Source organism: Falco naumanni, chromosome 2, assembly GCF_017639655.2.
Source record: "Falco naumanni isolate bFalNau1 chromosome 2, bFalNau1.pat, whole genome shotgun sequence".
Classification (NCBI taxonomy): Eukaryota; Metazoa; Chordata; class Aves; order Falconiformes; family Falconidae; genus Falco; species Falco naumanni.
In genome coordinates this window covers 24,469,573-24,485,917 of record NC_054055.1, presented here as the reverse complement: position 1 = coordinate 24,485,917, position 16,345 = coordinate 24,469,573, and the positions used below count along the sequence as shown (strand labels likewise).

Here is a 16,345-nt window from a genome sequence, read left to right as displayed (position 1 = left end):
GCTGCATTCTTTCCAGCTCTGGTTAGCATCTCCTGGTTTGAAGGAATGGCATCTGGAATAATGGGCATGAAGCAGGGAACCACAAGGGTCTGCCTAATCACCAGTTTGGTGTGTGGCCTTAGGCAGTCTTGCTTTCAGCTTCTCCGTCTGTCAGATAGGGGAATGATGCTGCATATGACATAGAAATACCCTTCTTTTACTGCCTTCCTGGACTTGGCTTCCATGAAGGCTGAGATAATTCTGTGTTCATTACAGGACTTGGATGGTATGCAGTATGCAATAGTGGGAGGCAGAAAGGAGAAAGCAGTACTGAACTCTGAGGAAAAAACAAGTATTGAATAGTTGTCCACATAGTGACAGCCTTCATGCTAAGAAGTAAGTCAGGAAAAGAGATGAAGGAAGAGTGTTAAGATAATATGCGTGTGCAAGCACAGAGTATGAAAGGAGTAAAGCTGTATAATCAGTCCTTATTGAAGCCCAAATGGTAGCCTAAATCAACTTTTGTCAGCTATTTATTTATTAATGCAGTTATTTTTGCTGTTAAAAGTTATACTTTGTGTACCTCACAGCAGAAATCACTAAACAAGGCCTTGCTGGAAGGATTACAACTTTGTAGTGTGACTAAAGGCATAGTGGTCTACTTCCTCTGGCTCTGGGGCAGTTAATGATATAGCTTCCATCTACCCATCATCACTCATCCCCTGGAGGACGTCTGCCATGGTTCAGCCAACAAGACAGAACATCTTCATGATCTTTAATTTTGCAGTGTTAAGTCAGTTCCTCCTCCTTTGTTGTTGTCTGTTCCCAAAATAGGTGACCCTAGGTAGGTGGCTGAAGAGTGCTTACCCTTGATGACGTATTGGCTCATCCATAAGAGTGATAACCTCCTGCTAGCAGATGGTGGTGATCAGCTAACGGTGTCTTGAGACATTCAAGTTATTGCAAAACATATGTGTCCAAATCTTCTTACAAAGAGCATAAGAACAACTGTGCTGGGTCAGACCTGAGGCTTATCTGGCGTTACATCCTGTTTCTAGATACAAGCGACTGCTCTGCTGTGAGTTCTGTTTTTCTCTCACATGCAGCACTGACTGCCCAGGGTAGGAATAAGAACAGGCAGAATGTAGTGATGCTTCCGCTGCCTCTGGCAGTTTGGGGCTTGAAGATTTCCTGAGCAAGGGGTTATGTCTTTAATAGCTCTCAGTGGATTTTTCTTCTGTGAACTTGTCTAGTCCTTTCTTGAACCCACATAAATTTTTAATATCCACAGCATCCGGTGGCAGGGAGCTTCATGATTTAATTACATGTTTTAAGAAAAAGCATTGCCTGTATTTGTGTTGAGCTTGCTTCTTGCTGTGTTAGATGGCTTTTTGTTTTCACTTCGGAAAAGATAGCCATAGTTTCTGTACTGCTTGTAATATTGTAGAACTCTTATGGCTCCCCAGTTGTCTTTTTTTCAGGCTGACGACTGTGAGTGTGTTCCTTTAAACAAGATGTTCTCACCAGTTTAGTTTAACTTTCTTACCTTTCTTACTATGCGTACCTTATTTTCCCGTATCTTTCTCAAGTGTTTTGGGATGATGTCAAGTAGTAAGACAAAATCAGTACATAATGTTTAAATGTAGGTCTCATGGACTCATAGAGTGGTATTAATGATATTTCTGTTCCTTTTCCCCAGTTTCAAATAATTACTAGTATTTTATTTGTTTCTTGACCAGGCCTGAGTTGAGTAATAAAACAAGCTAGTTATTATTTATCTGTTTTAATGACAAGGTCTTGTTCATGAGTGATAATAGTTAGTTCAGAACTCATTACACATGCTGTAATATAAACACTACTAGTACTAATGGATGGTAAGATTATTAATTAAAGGATATCACTCTGCCAGGAAGATAACAAGAGAATGTTGTCATATGTTCGTAAATCTTTTTGTGACAGGAAAGTAGAACAAAATTCCAGAGAATTAAAAGTTGAAAAAAACACCAGTAGATGAAATATGTAGAAGCCTAGCTGGTCCTTCTTACAAGTTACTTGACTTAAGAAAAGCTAGGCAGACTTCAGCAAAACATCATTAAAGTTCCTTATTTTTGTCTGAGAAGTTAATTAAGTAAAAGAGTCCAGCGAAATGAACATGAGGGATATTTCTCTCTTTCATGTAAAGTACAAACAGCCAGTTCTTTGAAATAGTTTTATACATAGAAACTTCATATGATTACTGCTTTTTACAGGGTTTATTTCTTTCCCTGTCTCGCTGAATGTAGTAAAATGGAAAGTATGTAAGATACAAAAACTTTCATGACCATTAAGGAAATGATCACATGCAAATTGGAGTTATCTCCAAACTCTTTGGGAACACTTGAACACTTGATTCCCAAGCTGTACAAACAGGAGCTCACCTGGTGAAACAGATTGGTAGTTGTGCATTTCGTTATTTAAGGAAGAGTAGTTTGTGGCTGTTTTTTCCCACTCATTATTAAAATGTAGGTAATTTGGTAACAGATTTTTGAGTTTAGAATACTGCAAGTGATTTAATTTAAACCCTCAGAAATGTATCTTTAAGACTTCTAAGTGCTTTCATGGCTCTTATCTTTGCATTTTCTGAATTCCTTTCATATTTTAAAGGTAGGAGAGGGTTTAACTAGCATATTAAGCTTGTTTGCTATATGAAACTGATGTGTATGGTATCCATTCTCCCTAAGCAGTGAGAAGTAGCTATATAGTGAACCAGCTCTGTGGTGGACTGAGTGCAAGAAACTCCTTTAAGCCAAATTTGGTAAAGACATTTAGTGCCATTTAACTTCACTGGAAAAAATCCTGCTTGGTTTGAGATCTCAGTTCTTTCCTCCACGTCTGGAAGTGTATATCTAATTGTCTAAACAAATGTTACATACATCTGTTTGTGTGTGTCTGTATTAGGAAAAAAAACCAACCCACACAACCCTGTTAATGTGCAATAGTGAAGTTCATGTGAGTGTGATATTAGTTGTCTGATCAAAGGAATCTAATCAAGTGTTGTATTCCTAAGCTCTAAAAGCCTGAAAGAATTTCATACAGAAAGTGTTTCATTTCCTTTAAAGCAAAGTGGTAGTATTTTTTTTTTTTTAATGAGCTAAATATACACATTTTAATTCTTTTCCTCTCTCCTCCTCCTTCTGTTCTTACAAAACATTTTACTTTGTTGCCCAAGTGCAGAAAACTGCCAGGAAGAAGGGTGAGCAAAGCTTCTGTTTCCCATGACCCTCAACTCTAATGTTGTTCCAAGAGCTCACTACTTACAAATGCCTTGATAACTGCTTTCATTCCTTTCATCCCTCCCCCGCCATCCAACACAGGCCAATATGACCAGTCCTCTTTTGTGCAGCCCTCTTTGCGGAACAGGGGAATCTACTTAATGTAAAAATCGTGGCACATAAAAGCATTTGAAGATATATTGCAGGAATCTTTACAGCTAAAGATCTGCATGATAGTTGCTGTAGTGATTTCTTCTTGGTTTTCCTGGAAGTGGTTTCTTAGTAGCTCCCTGTGAACCAACTCTATTTTTTAAATTTTTTCCCCTGGATATGTATTTGGATAGGGGTGCTAGTGGGAAATTGCATCTCATTATACATGTACACGTAGGCAGCGCAGAACTGGCAGAACTGATCTTGCCCAAATAGTCAGAACTGTGGCTCCTTACAAATGCGTTGCAACTTAGGCATTAATTATATTGTGAAATAATATTATCATATATTGCTTTTTGTTTCACTGTCTGTAAATAGGAATATGCACCTTTAAAATTTCCCTGAATGTATTGTAAGGTTAAGAAGAAATAGAGAAAACTGTATTTTAAACTGCTACTAAAAGACCCACTGATGCACCAATACCTTACGTTACACTAGAAATCTGGGAATTCCCATGTTTTTTCTGACAACTCCTTGGCTGCCAGACAGGAAGTCACTCTGCTTTTTCAACCTCTGGCAACATCTGCTCTTAGTTTCTCTGTCCTTTTTTTGTGGTGCTTCTCTGCCTGCTCACTGCTCGCCATCTCTGGGATATGCAAGGAGGAGCAAGGAATGATGCAGCAAGCCTGATAAAGCATGTTTCAATGAAAGAAACTGGGAGGGAGAAGACTGGGCTGGACCCAGCTCTCTGGAAAAGGCTGACACTGTTCTGGGAAATAAACATCCATGGGGAGGGGGAAGAATGTGGAAGATCATGAAAAAGCATTTAAAATCCCCAGAAGGAGCAAGAGAAAGTATGTTGAGGGTCAGAGCAAATTTGCAGGGAAGAAAGTTAAGGAACCTAGGGTGGTTAATAGAGTGGTAGAACACTATGAAGAAGTTAAAGTAAAATGATATAGAAGAAGATACAAAAAACTGACAACAACAACAAAACTGTTAACATTCTTTCTCCAGTTCTTTAGGATTTCTATATAATCGTACACTAAGGCTGCTTCAATAAGTGTTCGTCATTCAAATGATTGTTGAAACAAACCTGAAATTAATTGTATTTGAAAAAGGGAGGAATATCATCATCTATGCAGTGTTTGATGTTGGCCAAACGGTTCCACATGGCTGTGTGTCCTTGAATTGTATACCTTGGTGTGCTGTCTACATGAGTAGTACAGACATCTGAAAGAGCTTATACACTTCCATCTGAGATTTTAGAGCAGCCTTAAGTTACACCAACTTGAGATGTTGCACAAGGCTCTCACCGGTATTAATGTTAATACCCTTTTGTAGTGTGAGAATCAGTGTATGATGAAGACTACAGAACAAAAGGATCATCATGTGGCTCAGGTGTAACATCTTGCCACCACGACCCAGACTCTTCTGGTGTACAGTAACTTGGAGACCAGCAAACTGCATCTCTTTGGAAAGTGTAGCAAAATGTACTGAAAGGTATAGGAAAAGATTGGTATACAGCCATCAACTGAAGTAAGCAACCTGAATGTCAAATCTATAAATAAGTAGGAGGGAGTGATTATTTACTGTGTGTTATATCAGATATAATCTTAGCTTCTTCTCAGGTATATATCATGTGCTTTATGGAGTGGTTAAAAAGTTAGATTAAAGAGTTGTATCTTCCTGATACAGAACTATGGAATAGTTTTATAAAGGGACACAGGGAAAATACTGGAAGAGTACAGATGAGTGAGTACTGATTTTCAATTATTCGAGAATGGAAAAAAATGGAAATGTGCTTGTTTTCAAAGATTTATTCTTCTCTAACAGGGAACAAATATTGGAATATTCCAGTATTGGAAATACTGGAATCCTAACTGTGGATGTTTGCCAAAAAGCTTTACTGAATGAAAACAAGCATATCTGCAAAACTGGCATTCTATAGAGATGTTGTGGTTGAATGTAACTTAGAAAAATGTAATGTGTTAAAAATAGTACTAAGTTATACCCTACAGCCAATCTTTATAATTTCAAAACTAAAATGAAACCAAATGCTTTCTGAAACTTTTTGCCATATTTGTGGAAAATATTCAAAAACCTGCAATTGGTAACAAAGGAAAATTTTCTGTTCTGCTTTTAACCTTGCGATCAGTCACTTAAAAGGTTTTATTGTTGCGTTAATTCTGTGAATATGATTTGACAATTGGAAGGTTTAAACCTTAGTAATTCCATGCATAGTCTGTTTTCTTATCAAATGCAGCAGTATTGTTGAACAGTCTTATAAGCTAAAATATTGAGAAAGAAAAGGATTTTTTAGCAATGGTGTAGTGAGAAAATGCAAGAATGTGGGAGTATCAAAACAAAATAAAATGACACCACTTAATATGGCAAAGAACTATGAAGTTATATATGTACCCTAATTTTAGAGAAGCAGATGTGCAGTACATACTGTGCGGTGTCCTCCACGTTGACGGTTATAGGGCATACATTTTTAGTTGTATTTTTGTTCTTTCATGTGTTTGTAACTAGGCAAAGTCAAAATGACTTGGTCATTTTATAGACTTTACAGTTTTTGCATATTAAACTAAAATTAACTGCTTTCTGTTCTTCTAATTATGTGAATAAAGTTAGATTTACACATTGATAGATGAAGTGAGTTTGGGGTAAGGACAGAAATAGTGAAAAGAGGGATGGGATATTACCAGAATTGTCTTTTGACTGCATAACATTATTTAGTTCAACAGTTATGTTTCTGGGAAGTTTTGGTATGATTTTTTCAAGCAAGCATGCAAATTTGACCTAAAAAATTCCCCTCTCATTAAATATCACTGCTCTGTGCTTGGGGTGTCTTCTTCAAGAATGTATTGGTTTTAGTGCTTGACCATAGAGAAAAACTGAGAATCTACAAAATACTGCATAATTTTCTCATGTATAAAAATGTTGGTATTAATAGCTATGAAGTTTGTAGAAGATACAGAGTTTTCAATAGCTCTTGCATCATAGTGTTAAGAAAGTGGGGATTTTGTTGTATTTGATCAAGGGGATTTCTCAGTGCTTACTAGAATGAGAAAATAAATTGTGCACTTTTCTCATGGAAATATTCCTGAGTAAGAAAATGACACTGAAAAATTTCAGACTGCTGTAGTGCCTTATTTAACCCCAGAGGAATGTAGCAACCATGGGCTATATGTTGACATACTCTGCTGATGTCCTTTCCTTGGAGATCATGAGAAAGAAATAAGCTTTCTGAAATTAAGAGCAAAACATTGAACCTAAGGTGGAAAAGTAATGTGGGATTGTTGGGGTAGGGGGTTGTTTATTTTAGTTGCTTATTATTGTTCCATGAATAGCAAGTTGGCAAAGAATACACACCAATGTAGCTTGCAAATAAAAAGGATAAAGAGTTCATTGATAGCAACAATGAAAGACTGTGTCAATACAAAGCAACGGGCCTTGTGTTGCAAAATCTTTGCCACTGGACACTGGATTCTGTATTCCTTTATGGTCTTTTCTTGTGGCTTCTTTGGAAGCCATTATGGCAAGTGGCCAGCATTAGCTCCATCTGCCCCTGCAGATAGCCTTTGTGCCAGCTTGCCCTGTGTTTTGCAAAATTAAATTATTCTGCAGAAATTTGGAAAAAAATGTGATCACTCATAAAAAGATCTTTTTTTCTTCCTCTTTTTGTCTTCTTTTTTAAATATGACAATCAGAAGTTAATTTGATCCAGAAAATAATGCAGCTGAGAAATAAAGAATAACAAGTGTGAGTGTGTATGTAAATAATTTCATCAAATAGACTTCTAAAAATACAAGTGCCATGGACAGTATTCCATGCAATGGTGGTATAGGCTATGAACGATGTGTGGTAGGAAAGACTAGTATTGAAAGCCACTTGAAACTGAAGATGGCAGAAGCTATATCAGCTGACTATGCAGATTTTTGTGTGTGTTTAAAATGCATGTTAACATACATTTTTACATTGCTTTCTAACTATAGGTGATGAGGGCATGTGTCGTGGTGTTGTTTTATTAAGATGGGGTTACCTGTTCTGGCAGCAAAATTCAGAGTTGTTTTCATGTCCAGTTGAGGGGATTAATTGCAGTACTGAGGTATGTGCCAGCACCCCCATGCTAAGCATTGCTGCTGCGGGCTAATCTGTAAGTCCTTTACAGGTCCACTTGTTTGTGCTGACCTGCCATTATACACATTGTGAAAGTGGAAGATTTTCTGTATAAGACAGTTACCTACAGCCAATGATTTACACGTATTTTTCACTTTAAAGCAGTAGTGAGTGACAGAGTGGAAAAAGGCAAAAATTGTGAAGAAAATGCATTTTGGTGCTGTTTACTTAATTAAGACCAACAACTATGAAGCTGGGATTTTCAATGAGAAAGCCTTTAAGGTGGGAAGAAATTTGAAATATAGCAGTGATATATGCAATCTTGTATGATCACTGCTTTTAACTGCTTAATCGTTCATTCTGCCTAAATATAATTGTACTGCCAGCTGCTGTGTTTACAGTCTATGATGTGGAAAAAGATGTCCCACTGTGACATGTTCTAGTTACAATCAAATTGACTGTAGCAAACACAGAAGCTGTTGAAGTTCAGTGCTTCTCAGTGGGGTGTTCTTGTTCCTTCAGCTTATTCCTGGCTGTTGATAAAGCTTGCCTCTGTGAAGCTCGTTCTCATATAAAATAACAAAACCAAGGCAGCTCCTGGTTTATCTTCACGGTAAAGAAGCATGTCATGAAGTATTTAAGGAGACGTGTCTGTCACAAGTATTTTTCTGTTAACTAGTGTTTTACAGATTTATATTTGTAATTCTGAAAGCCCTTTATTCACGTGTATGAGTTTTTAATGTTTCCTTGCTTCCTTCAAAATAATATCTCGGTTAAACATCTACTTTTTCAACTGTTTAGATAACTTAGCCAGAAAAATTATTTATGGGATGAGAGTTGCTTATGAAATAAATCAAGAAAATAAATTGATTTGTAAAGCAATTAAAAACAAAAAACACAACAGTGACTCATTTTCAGGTACTGAGGAATAAATGTCAATTAACTAGATATATGGTTCTCTGCATTTTAGCCATCTTATCAAGTACTCTGGCAATATTGTTCAGTTTCTGCTGTGTTTCATTCACATATGGCTCCTTAATGCTTGGGTTTTGTGAGTAGCTTGGATTTTAATAAACCTGTATGTCAGTGCATGACCAAATGAGATAGCTCATCAAGCATGGCACCACAATGCATATAGTCAAACTGTCTAAAGGTTTGAAATACTGAAGTTGACTGTACGTGGTCTCCTTTCCAGTCTTCAACTGTCCTGAAATTCAACTGACTGAAGAATTGCCTCTAATATCCTGCCAGCTCAGCCATTGCCCCCTTGCTTCTCCTGTCTTTGAAGCCATACGGTAATAACTAGCTTTGTGTCAGATCACCAGATACGTTACTGTTACTATTTTAGTCAGAGTGCCTGTTGTTTGAAGTCCCATTTACTGCATTCCAGCTGGCACTCAGGAGTTCATTTAGGCATGTTTAATCTTCTCACTAGGTTTCAACTGCTGTTTTTCTTTATTAACTCAGTGAATGATACCAGGCTTTTCCAGGATGATTGACATCAGTCAAGAACAGTGTTGGTTATTGGAACTCTTATTTGCTAATGAAGTCACCTTAGTAAGTAAGCAACTGGAAAGACTTTGGCTTTGATGTATTTGCTGAGAATGTTTTCGTGCAGACTGTTACTAGGGTAGGGATATTGGTCTTTTGCAAGTGCATGAAGCTGTTGGACCTTGTTTGACTTCTGTCAGAAGCTTGGGCTTGCTTCTTTTCTTCCAGCCATCAGACTGGCAAAACCAAATAACTTTCCCACCCCAACCAAAAAAATTCTTTGTGCTTACCAACTTGTAGAAATCTAGTTAAGTTTCTTTATCTGTAGAACTGTATCCTTGTTGTGGAGGTTTGTGCCAAAACTAATATACTCACTCTTCTTTCCTTCTGATACTATCATCCATAATTTCATCACTTTATTGCAATGTATTGTTCTCTCCTCCTCCTCAAGGCTCTATATAAGAATTTGTCTTATAATCTGTTTAGCAAATCTGGGACAAGAAAGTTGAAGAACAATTGTAGTTGAGACTACATCATAGTTTCATTACAGATATGAAAAGAATTATAGAATGGTTTGAGTTGGGAGGGACCTTAAAGATCACCTAGTCCCACGCCCCTGCCACGGGCAGGGACACCTCCCACTAGACCAGGTTGCTCACAGCCCCATCCAGCCTGGCCTTGAGCACTGCCAGGGATGGGGCAGCCACAGCTGCTCTGGGCAACTTGTGCCAGTGTCTCACCGCCCTCACAGTAAAGAATTCCTTCCTCATATCTAATGAAAGTCTACCCTCTTTCAGTTTAAAGCCATTATCCCCTTGTCCTGTTGCTACAGGCCCAACCAAAAAAATCGATCCCCATCTGTCTTAAAAGCCCCCTTTGGGCACTGTCAGGCTGCTGTAAGGTCTCCCTGGAGCCTTCTCTTCTCCAGGCTGACCAACCCCAACTCCCTCAGCCTGGCTTCACAGGAGAGGTGCTCCAGCCTCTGATCATCTTTGTGGCCCTCCTCTGGACTCACTCCAACAGGTCCATGTCCTTCTTTTGGTGGGGATCCCAGAGCTGAATGCAGCACTCCAGGTGGGGTCTCATGAGAGCAGAGTAGGGGGGACAATCACCTTTCTCAACCTGTTGGTCGTGCTTCTTTTGATGCAGCTTAGGATACAGTTGGCTTCCTGGGCTGCAAGTGCATATTGCCCAGTCACGTTGAGCTTTTTGTCCACCAACACCACCGTGCCTTTCTCCTCCGGGCTGCTCTCAATCCGTTCTCCACCCAGCCTGTATTTGTGCCTGGGATTGCTCTGACCCATGTGCAGGACCTTGCACTTGGCCTTGTGGAACTTCATGAGGTTCACACAGGCCCATGTCTCAAGCCTGTCGAGGTCCCTCTGGGTGGCATTCCTTCCTTCCAGCACGCTGACTACACCACACAGTTGGTGTCATCGGCAAACTTGCTGAGGGTGCCCTCACTCCTGCCATCCTATATCCGCCATGTAAGGCCCTATCTGAAGCCTAAGTATTGTAATATACTACAGTTCAAATTAAATCCCTTTTGGCAGTTTGAAACAAGGTGAATATTAAATAAACCTGACTTCTAGGATAATGCAGAGTTTTTCTCCATATTTTCATTGGGTAAATATATGTTAAGCGGATAGATAAAAATTATAAAACTTCAGGAAGAAGTACAATAGAGTAACATGTTTCATGATTCCTCTGTGTCTTTCCGGAATGGATGATGGCTTTTATTATCCTTTCATCAACATTATGATACTGATGGTTGGTGTTATATGTATCCATATTTAATACTGGTCTTCTATTACTGTCTTATGGTTAAGCAGCAATTATCCTTTCATTGTTTCTGGTCACATTGTAGTATGCTTCTTTTAGTACTTCCTCTGTCAGAGCTTCAAATAAACTGTATTGCTGGCCACTTGACTTGCTTCAACCTTTACTAAAACAGGCCACTCTGTCTTCTAATTACATCTACACTATAAGTAGCCTGTAGATGGCTGCTCTTGACTATATGCCTTACTGTAAAACTTAACTGAATCCTCCTTTGGTTTTGGGGAAAACTGGGAACAGAAGGTGCAGGTTGAGTACTGTCAGAAAATAAATGTTAACATGATTGTCAGTTAGAAATTCACCCCTCTGGCAGCTGAGGGATAACAGGGTCTGTTTTCAGTCTTTCACTGGCACCCAGAGAGATTGCTCTTTGAATGTATGCAGAAGAGCAGGGGCAACAACACTTATGGTATCATTGAGACTTTTGGGCAGCCTTCCTTCCCTGGGTGATAGAGTTGTACTGTCAATAAAAGCTAAGGTTTTTATAGTAACTTAGAAGATCAGTTGACTCAGCTTGAAAGAGAATTTTTTTCCTGGGTGAAGTGAAATATCCTGCTTCATGTGGACTCCACGAGAAGAGGGACATGACTATCAAATGTACATTTTAGAAGCTGAGTAAGAGTGATTCTTGCAATGCTCCATAGCTTGCAGATGATAAAGCGGTGATTGGTTTGGTGTGGTGATTTAATTTCCTACATGTGGAAGGAGCAGGATGTATTGGGGGCTCTCAGTGGCATTAAGACTCTGGGGTATAAAGCGGTAAATGATATCTTGTAAAGCTAGACAAGGTCTCTGTTCCATCTTCTGCTCTTTTTTTTTTTCTTTTTTTTTTTTCTTCTTTTTGTCCAGACAGGACAGGATGCTAGTGGTATCATTTGCATTTTCTTGATTGAAGAGGCAGTTGCTGTTAAATCTGATTTAATTCAGTTTTGAATCTTTTTATGTCTTAAAGGAGGCCTGCTTACAGCAAAACTGGTCCTTTCTGTGACTAGTTAAATTTTGTAATCAAGTAAGGTGATGATGCTCTTAAGAAAGAAATTGATAAATGTGAAATTGCACTGCTTGGTCCAGTGTTGGTGGTTCAACTGCAAAGTTGAGCTTGGAGTTCTTACAGTGTAGTTCCTATTACAGCCTGTACAAAGCTGTTCAAGTAAGCTAGAATTTTCTGTAGAATAATATTTTTTTATATTTTCAGTTAAAATTAACTTTGTGTAGAACCTGTAAATTAGTGTCACAGGAAGCATCTGACCTTGGAAACTCATTTTATGCCTTGCTACACTAAACAGCTTTAACCTTTAATATGGTATCTTCTGGTACTTTCAAGTTATTAGAATAGGTCTCATATAGAGGCAAAAATTTCCAAATGGAATCATTCTGGATGATTTTATCAAGTTATCTGATGAGCGCTCTCATTCTTACTACATTCTTCATACCCACTATTTCAGAGTTAGGTTGAACATGCCTCCTTCAGGTTCAAAACATATAAGCGTTAACACTGTCTGATTTGCTGACACAATGAAAGAGAGGTCAGCATCTGTGTGTGACTAATCCAGGATATAAAATGGAGACTCCACCTTCGATATTTTTATCATTGGTTTTCCTTTCCCTTGACATTTGTTCCACTGAGACCCTGCATGTGTAGAAGAGTGATAGGGAAGAGTCCATGCTCCTTTGTTTCCTTTCACATTCACAGAGATGCTGGTCATCAAGGGCAGCTATTAGATTGTCCAGAGGAAATATGCATTCCTATTAGTGATAATTAATTTTTACATTTCAGTGTACTTGCAATATAGAATCTTTTTCATTCAATCACCTTAAGGCCATATTATTTCTTTTGGCATCAATTAGCATGCAGCAATTTTATAGAAGGGTTTAGAACTCAATGTCATAACTTGTAAGAGGCAACAATAAAACTGTTTCTTCCCTTTGAACTCGTAGCATCCTGCTGTGAACAAATCCATGTTTAGGTCGAACAATCAGTCACTTAGATATCAAAGATGTTGTATTTGCATAACCAGAGTGCCTCAGCTTATAAAGATCTATTTTGTTTTATCTATACAAACAGTAGGAAATACTTTGTGTTTAGCATCTGATTTGTTAATACATTTAATAATATAATCTTTACGTACAGCATAGTAGGATATGTTCAATAAGGATGCAATAATTCTGGGGAGCATTCTTTCCTGTTTTCCATGCTTTTTATCAAAAAGACACAGAATCGTTTACCCAATTCCTTATACCCTAGTTATTTATCAGATCAGTTCTGTCAGATATAGAATTCCTTACTCATACAAGAAAAAAGTTGTTCATGTCTGCATTGTCTAAAGACTGCTAGTTGGCTTGTTTGACTGCTGTACTCTATAGCTGGGTGTGGAAATATGAAAGCAACAGGCACTAAGTAAATACAAGGATAGCGTAAAATCTTGGCAGGGATTCTGTTGCTTGATAGTGGTTACCTTTAGTTAAAAAAGAATCCCCCCAAATCAGTCATCTTGCTGTGTGGATTCTTACTTGGAAGTGTTTGTAAGATTTTCAAACCTTATTTCATTTGGGATAGTGGAATGGTTATTACTGTTGGAATTGTTCAAATTTAACTGACACTTTGTTTTGTTTTGTTTGTGTCTGGCTTGATTTAGGACATTAGGCCAATATGTGTATTTAAATGCTAGTTAGTATTCCTGCCAGGAAAAAGGTTAGCCTTCTGATTTTGTGTCCAGCATTGAGTAAATGAGCATTTATGTCTTTACAGTAACAGAGGCTTAAGGACATCACAGAATCAAAAAATGGCTGGGATAGGAAGGGACCTCTGGAGGTCATCGGGTCCAACCCCCCTGCTCAAGCAGGGCCACCTAGGGCCAGTTACACAGCTCCATGTCCAGATGGCTTTTGAACATTCCCAAGGATGGAGACAGACAGATACGTGATGCTTTTGAGATAGAATTTATGACTTTGTTTATGTTCATAACTTATCCTTACTATTGACTTTTGATTACATTTAGAAAATCTAATTGCTAATTTTCCTGGCTTCAAAACAGATACCTTTTTCTTTTACATTATGTAATGTAATTACATTACATTTCTTTTACATATGTCCTCTAGGACATAGAGATTTATTGCTGGTTTTCTGGGCTCATCTGGACTGGTAATGGTTTTAAGTCTCAACCGAGTTCATTCATTATCACATTCATCTCTTCATTTGTCATTAGTATACCTAAAAAAGAAAAGAACAGATTTACGTGGTTACATTGATATTTTGTATTTACATTTTTGTTGTTGTTGTTGTTGTTGGAGTGTGTACAATGCTAATGAAATTTTATGCTATGAAGTTTGGATTGCTTTGACATTTCTTTGGTTTGAAGGTCCACCCTGTGTAGTTCAGTGAAAATGGTGCTCATAATCCATGGACAATGTAGTTGATTGACAAGCACTTGTTCCATTTTTTCCATTCCATTTCTTTTACAAAGCTTTTACATAACACTGTATAATGTTTTAGTGTATTAGAAAACTTAGAATGTAATTATTTTGAAAGTGTTTATGAAAGAAACTGTCACGAGTTTTACTTTAATCTGGAAACTAAACTTGCAGTATTTTAAACAGTGGTCTAATTACATATGGAATTTACCACTAGACATTCATTTATTATATTAATTTCTTATTTTTCAAGAAGTACATCAATTCCTCAGTTGTCGACATAATACCTTTATTAATGTTTGAAATCTGGCATCAGTTTATTTCATAGGTTTCTGGGATAACTCAGGTGCTTTGATTTTGAACTGGTGATGAGGTTTTTTGAAGGAAGTTACTGTCCAAAAAAGACACTAGAAGGGAAACTTCGTAAACAGAAAAAATGTTTCATGCATTTCTGGAGCCAACTTGTTCCAATGAAGTTGTAATGGGGTAATTCTGATTTGTTTTTAATTTTTTTTTCCTTTCTTGAATTTTAGATTTATCCATGGCAGTGCAAAAATTTTCACAGTCTTTACAAGATTTCCAGTTTGAGTGTATTGGAGATGCTGAAACTGATGATGAAATTAATATTGGTAAGTACATTCTGTGTTGTGATTGCAGTAACATTTTATATTGTTTCTTATATATTTAATATGACAGCACAAACATAGTGGGCCATTCACAGTTGTTTTTTTTAATGGAGCATGTAACAAAAATAGAAACATTTCAGTAAATAGAAATCATGCAAGACTAAAAGTATAAGTGAAAAACCTTTGTCTTCATGACATAGCTTGATTCATTGTAAAGTATCCAGTAGTACTTGGTCAACTGAATAAACTGTGAATCTTCCGAATTCTGCTTCTGTATTTAATTTTTAGCCATTTTTTGCTGAGATATGAAAATGTACATGAATTTCCTATGAAATAATATATGTCTCCAAAAAACACTTCACTGCCTAGTAAGACACAGGAAGTATTTAAGGATCTAAACCCAAGAATATGTTCTTTACAACTTGTGCATTCCAAAGTATATAGTTGTCTGAACTTTTGCCGCTAAAATTTACTAGCTGCTTAATGTTCTCCCTCTGCACACATCCAAAACTTCTACATTCACAGAACTGAACAGCTCAGCTTGTCTTGAATGTAAGCTTCTTTAATATCATCAAAATAGTTTTCCCTCAGCAGGCTCATCCTGGAAACATTACCAGGATTCAGAAATTCAGCCACTCTTACTGCAAGGCATTGCTGTGGTTGCAGCGATGCTTTTGGGCAGTAGCGCAGCAACTGGAGTGCTGTAGCTCCCGTGGTGATAAACTTGGATTATAATCCATTTTTGGAATGGCTACATTCAGTGTCATGAGTCTTACATACCACATGGCCCCCATGTCTTTCCCAAACATCTGAGAGGAAGGAAAACGGTTGTTAAAGAGCAGTGGCTGCTAAAAAGAAATTGGCAGTACAAGAAGGAATGTAGGACTTATTAGTTGTTTGTTGTTGTTGTTGTTGTTTTGTTGTTTTTAATCTGTGTAATGCAGAGAGAAAACTCAAGATTTAGGCTTTTCCAAGTGTCTCACTTACTATATTTTCACGTCTCCTCTCCCTTAAATATTTCTCTTTTTCTGACTGAGTTACTAATCATTGACCTAAAGGACTGAGCTGCTTGCTTTCACTGACAAGGTTTGCCTCATCCTCACCCTACAATATTGTGATAGTTAGGAGACTGTCATCAAAGATGGCTGGTATTGGGTCACTGTCTTCCACTCACCTTTGGCAGGGGTGTGGGAAGGGAGGTTTAATTTTACTGGTATATACAAGTAGGGGAGTGAAACCACTGAGCTGCTTCTACTCAGGTATACAACTGCATACATTTTTCAGGTGTATCAAGATTGGAAAGAGACAAAAAATGGATGGTGTGTATGTTTTCTTTGACATTCTACATATTATTTATTTGCTTTTTAAGTTAGCTTGTTCATATTTTATGCATTTAAACTGAATCTACAGTATCTCAGTTATATGCCTTAGACTTGGTCAATAACTTTTTTAAACATGTAAGGTTTTGTGTTTAAAATG

At 37.6% G+C, this 16,345-nt stretch overlaps 1 protein-coding gene across 1 annotated transcript in view; it reads left to right on the top strand.

Moving 5' to 3' along the window:
- ARHGAP42 (Rho GTPase activating protein 42) overlaps positions 1 to 16,345 on the top strand; it is a 162,138-nt gene that overhangs the window by 18,975 nt on the left and 126,818 nt on the right. The window contains exon 2 of the mRNA XM_040583783.1: positions 14,774 to 14,869. Within this exon, the coding sequence (XP_040439717.1) occupies positions 14,774 to 14,869 (96 nt within the window). The remainder of the gene's footprint in view (positions 1 to 14,773; positions 14,870 to 16,345) is intronic.